The sequence below is a fragment of the Camellia sinensis genome, chromosome 1 (assembly GCF_055761805.1).
Source record: "Camellia sinensis isolate YWXY chromosome 1, ASM5576180v1, whole genome shotgun sequence".
NCBI classification, from domain to species: Eukaryota; Viridiplantae; Streptophyta; class Magnoliopsida; order Ericales; family Theaceae; genus Camellia; species Camellia sinensis.
The window spans coordinates 26,133,523-26,147,436 of record NC_138961.1 but is presented as its reverse complement, the minus strand read 5'-3'; the positions used below and the strand labels follow the sequence as shown (position 1 = coordinate 26,147,436).

Genomic DNA, 13,914 nt, shown 5'->3' with positions numbered 1-13,914 from the left:
ATAATTTGAAAAGGAAAAGAAAAAAGATGAATGTGAAATAGGAGCTACTTTCCCTTTTTCTTTTTTAAATTTTTTATCTAAATTCATGATTTAAATATAAACAAAAATTGTTGGCTCATATTGAAGTTGGGGTATCAATGATTGTCTTTCCTTTTTTTTTTTTTTTTTTTTTTTCTCTCTTCAAGGAAATCAATGATTGTCTTTAAAATTTTCATTTGAAAGTTGTTTGTGGAGAAATTGCAAATTAGATCGAAGGAGGTGAAGTAATTGTAAAAACCATGGAAGTGTAAGCAAGTTTGTACTATGATGCAAGTAAAAATTATGATCTTGTTCGTTTCAAGAGCACTAATGTTATGTTTTTGTAATAATTTTTTTTTATTGAAAATTGATTTGAAATTCTTTGTTCTTTTTTTTTGGTTTTATTCTTGGTTGTATTAGGTGTTAATGTTATGCTTTATGACAGGTTAGAAGATAAGTAAATTTGATACAAAAATATCAAAATCTGTAACAAAAAAAAAAAAAAAAACATCAAAATCAGATGAAATTAAATTAAATTGAATTTGATAGTACAAACTTTTCATTTGAGGCTATTTACAAAACTTCATAGGTCTAGTCTATCAACATTATCCTAGCCAAAAGGAGCCAAGATAGATCATATCATATCATACTCATATCAGGCCCTAACATGCCATTTATTCACCACCCCCTTCTTATAATCAATAATTCTTCTACTTAAACTGAAATCAATTACAGAATTGGAATACAATTCTCTCACATGGTATAGGATGCACAAAAGATCTAACCTATCTTATTTGAGAGTGTTATACCCACTTCTATGATCAATTTTGTTTCATTTTCCTTGACAACTCAATTCAAGCCAAAGTAGTCTCTAAAAGAGTGTCTTTGGCTTTGAGCAAGTCGTCATTGTCAAGCTTTTGTTCATGCTCCAGCCTTGAGTTTGTCATGGAAATTTTGTCATCCAACCATGAAATGATGTCGGAAAACACGATGTCAATGTTCTTTGGTAACTCACCATAGGTGAGGGCATGCCACATCTCTGGATACAACTTGAAGCTCTTGTCTGTGCTGCAAGCTGATTCATACAGAAGCTTGCTTACTGATGGATCGGTCACCTTGTCTTCGCTCCCATGGAGGACTAGAAATGGTAATGAAACCTGTTTGATCAAGCGAGACAAATCATCGCATCAATACTTTGAACAAAGCAGATGTGCTAGTTGCGCAAAATGAATCATATAATACACATAGAGATTATTAATTATGTGCAATTCGAAATATTGAAATGTACATTGTTTTGGTAATGAAATTTGTTAGATCAAGCAGACAATAATAGATGATTTGAAGAGAAACCACTGTATTAGTTGCATGGAATTAAATCACAAAAAGATCCTTGTCTCTATTTTGTGATTTAGTTTTGTACGACTAAACTTAGTCAAAGAAAAATATAAAGATGTACATGTGCTAGTTTGTTTGTTTGATTGTTTAGAAAGCAAAAGAAAATACTTTAAATGTTGTATTGCAAACTGATGAAGCAACAGAAAGGATGTGATTCAACACCAACTACTGTAGAGAACATATATGTTTTAATATCAAGAATTTTAAAATAGGGTAAGCTTTATTTTAAGTGTAAATATACATATATATAAATTTAAATAGCGTAAACGGACCTCTTGAAGTCTTTGCTCGAGATCTAAGCTGACATTCAAAAGTTGATTGCCCGTTTGTAGGCGAAATCGGCCTTTGTAGCAATAAGGGTTTGATCGAATCTGCAATCACAGTAAAAAAAAAAAAAAAATCATTTAATAATACAGTATTATGTTTAAAAAAAATTAAAATATCACAATTTTGTTTTCTCAATTTTTGAACAATATTATGTCTCAATAATGCTCTTGTGAAACAAGATCAAACAAGACTTTCACTATGATCTCTATTTTAAAATTTTGTTAGAAAATAATCACATTACATATTAATATTATTAAAAAAAATTATTTTTAAATTTTTATAATAATAAGCACGATTTTATGTATTGATGTGACTATGGTTTGATAAAATTTTGAGAGATTTTCAAATATGGTACAGAATTACCTAATAAACCTAATTAAACAACCAGTCATTATTATAACACAAATGTTACTCCACTGCCATAGTCACTGTGACAATAGAGGCACACCTAAGAAAAGAAAAGAAAAGAAAAAAAAGGGGGAAAGAATTTTTTTTACCTCCTCTCGTACTTGAGGGTCTCTGAAGGCAACATCAACAATATCTGGAGCAGGGATGATTTTCCATGTTGGAATGAAACGGCAGAGTTTTGTCAATACACTAATCACCAATGGATGTGGCCTCATGTCATCTGCTATCTGTAATAATCAATCCAAAATCACAACAATCATGTCATGTTATAATACAACATTTTCAAATAATTTTTGGGGGATTATGTTTGTGTCTCTCATAAATTTAAGATGGGTTCTTCCGGTTCAGTTTGTGAGATTCACTGCAAGTCATATTGATCTGGTAAATGTTTACATATAGTTTCATCATATATGTCTTTTAAAAAATAAACTAGTATAATTTTAAGAATAACTAGCGAATTCTTTTAATGACAAATCTGATGAAATCATGTGAATATAATTATCAATTTTATTTATTTTTCATACATATCTACACCGGGATTAAAACTATTTTTTACCCCAAAAAAACTCATTCTCCATTAAAACATTTTTTTGTTAACTATTATTTTCTTTCGAATCACATGTCAAATGTAGGAAAAGGTCAAAATAGAGAGCGAGAGAGAGAGAGAGAGAGGTGCACACCTTACACATGGGTGCAACCAAGATGGCACCATCCCAGAAAGTTGGCTTCTTCCTGTGCAAGAGAAGAGCCACTGCTCCTCCCATGGATTCTCCCAATACTATTCTCAACTTGTTCATGTTCTCCTTTCTTTCTGCTCAACATTATCCCAAAAAAAAAAAAAAAAAAGAAATAAAATCATCAATTAAACCTCACATACAAATTTACTTGTAATTGATAGTGATCGTAGTAATTAATAAAACCAAATAAAATTCAATACTTATCAGTCTGTTTTGTTTGCCAACAAACTTAAAAGAATGAGAAAATAAGAAATTTTCTTTCCTTCCCACAAGTTCTTGGCAACCAAACAGATACATATGGAAATAGGAAAATCAGAATCTAACCACAGATGCTAGAGTAATAATCAGAGCAGTCAGTGACAAGATGGTCAAAACAAGGGACAAAACCATGAAGCCCAGATGATTTTCCATGTCCTTCATAATCCATCCCATATACTGCAAATCCTGCCTTTGCTAGCCTTGTTCCTGTCCCTGTTTCATTCACCCAATTTCAACCCACTCATTCATCTATATTCATCATATATATATATATATATATGGGTGAGCAATTGTACCATATTTGAAACCCGTAGTCGGGAGCAAATAGAGAGTGATATGGTGCAAAGATTAAATCTAAAACCTTCACGACATGGGTTAACTATTGATTTTTGCAATTATGCTTTGAAGACACTATTTAGAAGGTAAAACATAATTTTTTTGGAATTCACTCTATTCATACCAACTAATATATATATATATACACTAGCGGTAATTTAGATTTAATTGTTTGACGATTTAATGAATTAAAAAGATGGGTTGAATTTGAAAACGATTAACAATTATTTAACAGTTAATGATATGGGTATTTCTGGAAAAGAAAAAAAATAGGCATGACAAAGATTCAAAACTGTTATGAGTTGTGTAAGTATAGAGGTATATATATATATATATATGCATGTTATTGACCTTTCATAGAGATGCTGCACTCCATGGCATAGCCATGGCAGAGAAAGATCAAAGCTTTTGGTTCAGAATTTGCAGGCAGCCATCTGCAAGTGAATAGCTTCACTCCTCTAGAATTCAGTATGAATTCCTGCATATTTTACACCCAAAAAAAATAAATAATAATAATTAATTAGGTAATGCATAATTCATCAAGAAAACTAACATAAAATAAAATTCAAATTAAAAAATATATATTTATTAAAAAGAAGAAGAAGAAGAAGTTAGAATTGAACTGGGCTAACCTCTTCATATCTGACACCTTCAATTTCACAAGCCTGTTAGAAAACAACAAAGAAAACAGAAAAGGTGAGACAGGGGAGAAGAACATGAGAGAGAGAGAGAGAGAGAGAGAGAGAGAGAGAGAGAGAGAGAGAGACAAACCATGAAGAGGGAATTGAAGAAGAAGTTTGGGGGATTGTTGTTGAGGATAGAGAGAGTGGATAAGGTATTTGTAACTGAAAGATTAATGGGAGTTTTGGTTTGAGAGAACCTAAGGAAGAGAAGATTGAGTAGGAGATAGCTTGAGGACTTTATCTCCTTCCAAACATATATATAGATGGAAGAGCTAACTTGGCTTGTCCGTTGGAAGGAGTCCGCCAATTTCCTTCGCCCATAATAATAATTATTATTATTATTATTTTGGGGTCAAAAACCTCAAAAAAGTAGTTAATTGTTTTTTTCTTTTAAAAATCATAGGCTGATGGTGACGTTTTTTTTTTTTTTTTTTTTTTGCCATACGATAGGATATAAATAGTTAATAAGTTAAATTTCTCATTGTCTTAAAGATCAGCTACACAAATCATTATTCATCCAAAAAAAAGCTACACAAATCATTGAACCAATTACCTCATAACGTAAATTTATTATTGTATTAATTTATCTTTAATTTAGTATTTTTTTAATTTTAACTTGTTAATATGTATTTAATATTGTATTAGATTATCTTGTATTTAATAAGTTTCTATTTTTAACCCATTAATTAAATTAAATGTATTTAATAACTTTTTATTTTTAACTTATTTTTTAAAATTCAACAAAATTTCCAAATTAATTAAATGAAATTAAATATTATTAATTGCTTCTTATCAAGTGGCCAAGGGCACTTATCAATATGACTTTCACTAATTTAATAAAAATAGCAAAAATACTAGAGATTTCAAAAATTTTACCAAATATCTCTCATAAGTGTGAACTCACATGAAACTCACATGGTGTGAGTCCGTATGAGTCTTATACTCATGTAAGACATTTGATAAAAATTTTGATAGAACTTTTGAGACCTTTAACATTACTCTAAAAATAGGGAGATTTGGTCAAAATCTCCTCATAATAAAACTTTAATGCATTAAGGATAAGCCTAAAAAGTTTTTCTTAAAAAGTCCAACACATATTACTATTATCAAAATATTAAATTTTAAAATAATATAACTTTTGATGTAAATACCGATTTATAATAAAATTAGTATTTTTATAATCTTCTCATCAAGATTTATGAAATAAGATCCATATTAATTATGAAATTCTTTAAAAAAAAATTAATTATTACTATCGAAATTTATGTAAACATTAACAGTAACATGTTATTCTAGTTCATAGTAATATGTTACTCTGACAATATTGAGGTCCTGAAAAAATAGAAAAAGATATTTTAGTTTATCCTTACTCAATTATGTGTTTTCTCTTTAGAGGGTTTATGAAATAAAAGAAATTGAACTGTCTTTTTCACCAAATAAGGATCAGTCAAATAGAGGGATTTTGACTAAATTTTTTTAAAAATAAATATCAAAAAGATATTTTTAAATTAAAAAAATTATTTTTATCTTTTAAAAGATAAAATTACATAAAAATACTATTTTTAATTTTTTTATTTCACCAATTAAATTTTTTATTTTTTTTTTATATAAAAAAATTGACACAAATTTTTGAAAACCAAACAAAACATATCCAAGAGTTCTTATGCAATCGTCAAGCAATAATTATTATTTTCTTACTATTAAAAGAAATTAAATATCTTTCTCTTTTTTTATTTTTTATTTATTTTAAAAGGAGACAACTAAGTATAATCTTTCTAGAAGCAAATATGGTAAATACAAAAATAAGGAAACTCCTACTCTTCGGCTGATAAGGATTGACCTTCTTTTTAAGATTGAAGAGGAAAAAGTCCAAATAGACGGTCAATCACAATATCATATATTATGGATTTATTTATTAACTTATTGAATTACATGCTTTTATTATGTTACCATAGAAAATAGAGGAACATTTTAAAATGAAAAATTTATCTATAAATCTTATTTTGATGGATGGCTATTCGTTTAATTCTAAGAATTTTTTTTTATAGGCCAATTGATCTCATTAATTTTAGAAAGGTATATTTAATATATTATTAAAAATTAGATTTACGGTTATACCTTTATTTATATTATGTTTCCTTCTTATTTATTTATTTATTTATTTTGATGCTAAAAAGGTAAGATACATAACCTATGTGAATCAAATATTGGATAATTTTTATATGAGAATCTTTTTCATTTGGAATGATTTCAGATATGACATTCTTCAAACATTCCAAAAGAAATTCAAAAATAACTTGAAATATGAAAATTTAACCCAAGGGGTGAGTGGCATTGTGATTAAGGCCTGGGGGCTAAGCCCCAGGTCACAGGTTCAATTCCCTTCATTGGGCCAATCTCTTGGGCGAAGTATAGTTGGTTAGGAGGTTTGACCTCAAGTTGTCTAATCAGCACTTGATATAAATTCAATACTCCCCGCTGTGCGAGTCCTGACTTAAGCCGAACTTGTCATGGAAGATCAGCGGCAAGTTCCCAAGTTATAGTCTTCTCGCTTGGAACGACTAACAGGACACCCTGGTGATCTCTGCCAGGGGCTCTGCATTGGACCTATGGGAGAGTAGGGAGGATTTTTCTGTAACAAAAAAAAGAAAAAGAAAAGAAATATGAAAATTTTCAAACATTCTAAAAGGATGTGAGACTCTTCAAATATTTCAAAATGGGTATAAAATTTCCTTATTAAGTTTTGAGCAAATGTATAATTTCAAACTATAATACTCCAATGTAATACTCAAACTTAACACTCCAATTAACATTCTAAAAAACTATTTAGTGTACTTTTCCCAAACGTAATACTCTAAAAAAACTCTTTAGTATAACACTCCAATGTAAAACACAAAAAACTCTTTAGTGTACTTTTCTCAAACATAGCACTCCAATGTAACACTCTAAAAAACAGATGTGAGATTCTTCAAACCATTCCAAAAAGAATATAGAAATTTCTTAATATGCTTTGGGTAAATGTATAATTTCACTCACAGTTTCAAAAAGAGTACGAAAATCCTTAGTATGCTTTGGGTAAATATATAATTTCAAATTGCGAGTGTTACGTTTGAAAAAAGTAAACTATAAAGTTTTTTAATATTTTCGAGTGTATTACATTGGAGCTTTACGTATGAGAAAATACACTGAGGAGTTTTTTTAGAGTGTTACGTTATTACTTTGGAAAAAAATATATTAAGTCATTTTTAGTATGTTATATTGGAATTTTATATTGTTAGAGTATTACATTGGAGAGTTACATTCTTATTCATATTGTGGGAAATGAAAGAAAATCTAAAACCTCTATAATAGAGATTGTCCAAATATGTAATTTCACATTTGGAGAAATCCAATTTTATCCTTAAAAAATTAAACCCAAATGTGTAAGTAACTACCATTTTGTGTAATTTTCACCTTAATAGGACCTTTGAGTTCATTTAAAAAAAAAAAAAAAAGAGAAAGAAAAAAGAAAAAAGAAAAAAGAAAAGACTAAACAGTTTATAAAATCACATTTTAAGATTTATTGATATTTTACCTCTTTAAAATTGGTAAAATTATATGACCATAATTTTTAAAAAAAAAATTACACAAGATGACTTCACTTTTGGGGTCCTTTCATTCAAACTAAAGCATTTACTTATTTCATCATATTTGTTTTTACAAAAATAAGGGAAATTTATTTTAAAAAATTCGTATTTGTATCTTAATTAGTCCATAAGATATGTTGTATTCTAATAAATTATATTATTTGGGGCATTTGATCCACCAAATCATAATTATCATATTTAATGTATTTTATGAATAATTTTCTCCTTATAAATATTTTTTGAACTCTTAGCAATTTAGTGATGTGAACATTCACATTAAATAAATTTGATAGTATGAATGTTCACGTTGACAGTGTGAATGTTCACATTAGGAAACATATCCGCTGTCAATGTGAACATTAATGCGCATTTCACCTTATTATTATTACAAGTATTTTGATAACTATGTCATCCATAAAACTTATTGGAACATAAGAAAATAATTCGGACTAAGTGGAACATAAGTAAGTAAAGAGAGATTTATGAATAAATGTCACAAAAAACAAATAGTTAATTTTTAAAATTAAACTTCTTGTTATCATTGGAAGATAATTAAAAAAAAAATCATATAACAATAATTATTGTATCAATTAAAATTTTGTATGAACTATACACTAGAATTTAGGGCAAATTACATATACACCCCTTCAGGTTTGGTTAAATTACAGATACCCCCCTGAGGTTTCGGAAATTACATCCCGCCCCCTGAGATTTGTATTTTCATAACAATTTACCCCCTGAGGTTTATATTTCATAACAAATTACCCCCTAATTTCTTATGCAAATATAGCATTCAGGGGGGAATTCGTAATTTCTCAAACCTCAGGGGGTATCTGTAATTTTACCAAACCTGGAGGGGTGTATATGTAATTTGTCCTAGAATTTATGATACGAATGACTTAAATTACTAAAATATGACGCGTGATGGGCTAGTCGGGGTTCAAACAACATTTGTTAGTCCACACTGAGAGACAATCCTACCATTGCATTACTTTCTTTACTTAACCCAAAGAAGTTTGTTATTTTAATTTTATTTTCTATCTTTCTTTTTTTCTTTTTTTGAAAAACATAGTAACCAAATTAACCATATTAGAGTTTATGTAATTTTCAATGACAGAAAATTATTTTATAGAAAACAAAATGACTATTAGATGACATGGATTTCGAATCACTTTTGGGATAAAAATCATGTGAATATGAGCCAAAAAAGGGTTTTAAAAAATCATTTTAGTCAATTGTTATGGAGATTCATCCCTTCTACAGATTTGCAATGCTTTTCAATATTTATTATTGGATTCATTACCAACTGTGTGAGTGGTACGTGTGACCTTATACGTTAGCCTAAAGCAACCATGGTAAGGAAGATCATTAATTTGGTAATTAAATTAAATTAAATTATTTATTTTTTGCATTTGTCATATGATTTTAGCTGGTTAATAAGTTAAATTAGCACAATTGAACGTTCGATGTATTTTTAAAACCTCAAACTCCACAACTCTTATGAATAATCTAAAGACACAATTATGTGAGTTATACTCAAGTCAAATTACAATTGTCATACATTAATTTTGATAGTAAAAGATCATTTTGCAAGGATTTTTCAATGTTTGAAAAGTATTTAACTCCTTCATTTCACATACCCCTTTTGTCTTCACAAAATTATTTTTGTTTTAAATATTTTTTTTGTGTGGTTATATTGCCTCAACAAATAAAAAAAAAAAAAATTTGTGAGTAGAAGGAAAGTAAGATCATTGTGTAAGTGAATTTCTGACCACACCGTCAAACTCAGTATTCAGCTGGGGAGCACTGGTAGAATAAATGGCACCTAACTGACATGCAACAGAAATAGAAGATTCCGGCGGTGGTTCGTCCACCCGAGGGCACTCCGACGATCAAGTCAATATATCTCAAAAATAATCAATAGTGTTAATCTCACTGTTCAGAATATAAATTGCGTACCTTAAACCTATCGGGGGTGCCTCTCTTTTATAGTTTAATTCAATCCTAGTCCCTATAGAAGTCTAGTTTCAATGGATTTCTGCTCAGTGCTTATCCTGAACTCTCCAAGAGATAAAGATAAACTCCCTAAGAGTGTTATCCTTATCCATGCTGAAGTCCTTCCTCATTCTAGGACTCTTGTGCCTTATCCGCTTATCCCGGATTTCGATATCTTCGGAGGTAACCTTGGCCTAGCCGAGATAACCTCGGCGTCATGACTAGGACACGTGGCACCTCGGCTGACACGTCGGCGTCACCTTGGCCACGTGTTGGTACTCAGAAAATATATCCCTACAACTGCCCCCTAGGTTCTATTACCTCGGCAATCTGAGGTGATGGAACCTATACCAGGACTTCCTTCCAGTACGTCGGCTTAAAATTTCTTTAGTCGAGATCATCATATAGGCCGACATGTCTTTTTTAAAGAACATGAATTTCAAGAGCTCCTTCATGCGTAGGAGCTGTCGTGCACAATAACTCAACCGTTTTAGCCACGCGTCTTCTTCTTACTGGATCGTACTTGATACGCATTCGTAAATCGTCTCACGCCTGTGTGCGCCGTCTGACGCATACGTTGTTTTAGGCGCATTAATTACCTTTTTGCCGCCGTTTCGAGTTTTGACAAAACTTCTTTCTCCTTTCATCTTTTCACTTTACATCGTCTTTGTTCAGACTCTTTCTCTCTCTTGCTTTCTCTAATCCTCCATTGTTCCAAGCTCTGGAGCTCTGCTGCCACCGCTGTTTCACCTCTTCCGGCGAGGCTCTTGCTAATCTTTTCCGCTGCCGCCGTTCGTCTGACTTCGACGATCTCAACATCGGCTTCCCCTCTTCGGTGAGTTACTGTTTCCTCCCGATTTAACTTCTCATTTTCAGTTTTTTGTTTTGCTTTTCTGAACTCTACTGCTCTACTACTGCAATCTTGTTCATATCTTTGATATTTCAATTTGTATCTTGTTTTTCACCACATGTTTGTTTCATGATTCTATTTTTTACCCCATTCGTTTCTTGAATACACATTGTTCACACACTTGTTGATTGTTGCCACTGTTCTTGGCTTGACACACCTATGAAAATTTTTACCTTGTGTTTCTTGATGATCCATCACTATTCTTGACTCTGAATCGCATTCCTGTTTCTGTTTGCCATGTTTTTTCTAGATTCGTGCCTCCAATCTTCGTTTGCCTAGATCTAGGTTTTGGGATTTGTTTATAGAGCCCACAAATCTTAGGGAAAACTGGAACAAATCCCCCTCTGATCTTCACAAATTCTTACCCCAGTGCGAACTTTAGGCTTTGCTGAGGTATTTTGAACCCCTACATAGTAATTTCCAATTTGTACACCATACCCTCTAGCCAACGTCATGGGAATGTGGAAGCATAGGGTAGACACCCCGACCAAATTAGAGCACTTTAGGCAGGAGTTTGACATCTCGACCGACGTTCAACTGAGATTGGCTGGGGAGGATGACTCCATCATGCCTACAACTGGTTCTATGCCCTTCCTTGTTGTAGCTTTTATCAAGTGTGGACTTAGGCTCCCACTCAACATCCTTTTTCGAGAAGTCCTCCATTACTATAAGTTGAACCCGATGCAGCTCGCCATCAATTCCTACTGAGTCATCAATGGCATAATAGCCTTAGCTCGACAAGAGAATGCTAGGGTTACCTTAACCGACATCCAATACTGTTATACTATGTGCGGCCTTTCACTGAAAGAGAAAGGTTATATTTACTACCTCAAGCCGAGGTCCACAGAATATAAAATTGTTGCCGACCTCCCAGACTCCAACAAGGGAGCTGGGGATGATTACTTCATTACCTCGAGGAACTGGGAGTTCGCTCCAGATGAGGACCTCCACCTATACATTCATCCTCGAACAGTTTTTGTAGAGGGTAATGGTAAGAGCCCTGTGTTTATACTTACTTGTTTTTTCTTCTTCTGAAATCGTCAATACCTTGTTCTAATGTCTGTGCTATTCTTTTTGCAGTTCTTCCTCAGCCACTAAAAGGCTTCCGCCAGTCTTTCTTTCCCAGCAAAGACTTGAAGAAACTACTGGATCTGCCAGTCCACAAGAGAAGAGCCCCTTTACTGCTCAATTTTATTCCGACCTACAAGTCGGTACTCCCCGACGTTCCAAAGAAAAAGAAGAAGAAAAGTCTGTCTCCTCCTTCCGCCACAACTCCTTAAGCTGCCTCCACATCTCGGCCAGATCAAGGATCGACTTCTGATCCAGTAGAACAACCATCAAATTTGGCTCCATATCTGATCCCAATATCCTAGCGCCAACGTCGGCGACGAACCATTTTTGCTGCTGAGATGGGTCGCCAAAAAGCAGTCACAAAGGATCTCTTGGCGAATATCCCGGCTGCTGTTGATGCTGTACCAGCATCATCTCAACAAAAGCCGAAAAAAAGAATTAAGAAGGCTCAGCCAAAGGCAAAGGTGACTCAGATTGAGACTGAGGACACCTTGCCAAACTCCAAACTGGCTGAGAGTGACAAGTCCAATTCTGCTGCTGAAAAGAGGCCTGCCGAAACCCAACCATCCGAGTTTGCTAGATCAAAGAGGCCGAGGTCATCCTCTACAACCACCTCGAGGTCTTTGAAGCATGATTCCCCCTAGGCCCCCCAGATCACATTGGAGGACAGGCCAGTCAGAGCTGGCGATAGCGCCGACGATGTTAATGTCGGTGTCGCCCTTAGTACCGCTCTGCTTCTTCCCGACGATCTCAACCGGAACGCCGATATGAGTGAATATGAAAATTTTTCCTTGATGCTCCAGCACTTTGTTCAAGTAAGTCTTCATACTTGGTATCTTCTTTCTTTTTTTGTACTTAGAAAATTTTCTAATAATTTCTGCTCTGTTCACTTTCAGGCCATCCAGCATGCTCATTCTTTCTCACTGCAAGCGTTTGAGAATCGGAAGGAGCTGGCCAACAACAAGAGGGAGACTGCTAGTCTACAGAAGACTAATAAAAACTTGCAATCAAAGATAAAGACCTTGGAGGATCGAGCCGAGGCTGCTATCAAGGCTAAGGATGATGCCGAGGAAAAAGCAGAATCCGCTGAGGCCATCAAGAAGGTTCTCGAGGCCGAAAAGAGAGAGGCCGAGGAAAAGATAACCCAGGCCCAGAAGGAACTTCAAGAAGCCTTGGCCATGAAAGAGGTCGAAGTCAAGGCCGCCGACGAGAAGGGATACAGTGAGGGAGTGGCCGACGTCACGGCAGATTACGAGAAACAAGTAAAGCAGGCATGTAACAAGGGTTTTCCCCTTGGTTGAATGTCTTTACTTGAAAAGCTCGAAATCCCCGATGACTCCCCACTCAGGAATACCGACGTCTTTTCTCTGCCATTCCCCCCGACTCCAAGCTAATCCGACAACGGCTCTGAATCTGAGGAGGAGATTTTGGTGAGGAAGCCAAAAGACGCTATTGGGGCCAAGTCCCCTTCTCAAAATGAGCAAGTCCTGGACTTGACCCAGGATGAGGAGGGTGAGGAGGTTCCCAAAGATGCTGCACCTCAAAAGGTGGCATCGGACGTGCCTATTGCTAGCAAGATCCTTGATCAAACCCTGCAAGAGATAAACGCCGAGCTCGTGGCTGAGAAGGCTGCCGAGGTGTCCTCCCAGCAATCTTCTGATCTTCAAATTCAACCATCTGTTGTTGCTGAAGAGTCTTAATTTTGATGTCCCTTTCCTTTATATTTTTGTACTTTGCTCTTTGGTTTTCCTTTAAAACAATGTAAGCTCTTCACATGGCCGATGTACCTTCTTATAAATACAACTTCTTTGTTTTTGCTTTGCATATTTGTCTTTCCTTCACTCCTTTTGTATGATTCCACACTTTAGAATATTTTGCATATCTTCAATGCACACCTTAGTCTTGTGCCACTTTTTCGGTGTGACATACCTTGGTTATATAAGCCAATGGTGTACCTCGGCAAGTACATAAATATCTTTCTTGGTACGGTCTTGGTCTCAACTTGTAAACTTTTCTCAAGTTTCAACAAGTGTTAAACATGATCTCGGTTTTAACTTCAACTTGTAAACTTTTCTCAAGTTTTAACAAGTGTTAAACATGGTCTCTGCTTAACTTCAACTTGTAAACTTTTCTCAAGTTTCAACAAGTAT

The 13,914-nt window shown here is 33.6% G+C and overlaps 1 protein-coding gene across 2 annotated transcripts; it reads right to left on the bottom strand.

Annotated features, from left to right (window-relative positions):
* Positions 1-524: 524 nt before the first annotated feature.
* LOC114323288 (caffeoylshikimate esterase) lies at positions 525-4,447 on the bottom strand. Of its 2 annotated transcripts, XM_028270854.2 has the most exons (8): positions 4,251-4,395; positions 4,112-4,144; positions 3,831-3,957; positions 3,210-3,356; positions 2,829-2,959; positions 2,238-2,375; positions 1,686-1,784; positions 525-1,175 (listed from the first exon to the last, which is right to left on the bottom strand). In XM_028270854.2, exons 1-8 carry the CDS (start codon positions 4,251-4,253, stop codon positions 873-875), a joined length of 981 nt encoding a protein of 326 aa, XP_028126655.2. In that variant the 5' UTR covers positions 4,254-4,395; the 3' UTR covers positions 525-872. The 2 variants fall into 2 exon arrangements, with proteins under 2 accessions (XP_028126655.2, XP_028126656.2); XM_028270855.2 differs by lacking the exon at positions 1,686-1,784 and having other exon boundaries at positions 4,251-4,447.
* Positions 4,448-13,914: the final 9,467 nt, after the last annotated feature.

Bases quoted from the DNA above. Each gene is read 5' to 3' on its own strand.
- LOC114323288 (XM_028270854.2), bottom strand. The intron at 2,376-2,828 runs GTGTGCACCTCT...TGATTATTACAG, and splicing joins TGGTTGCACCCATGTGTAAG to ATAGCAGATGACATGAGGCC. The intron at 1,176-1,685 runs GTCCGTTTACGC...TTGATCAAACAG, and splicing joins TCGAGCAAAGACTTCAAGAG to GTTTCATTACCATTTCTAGT.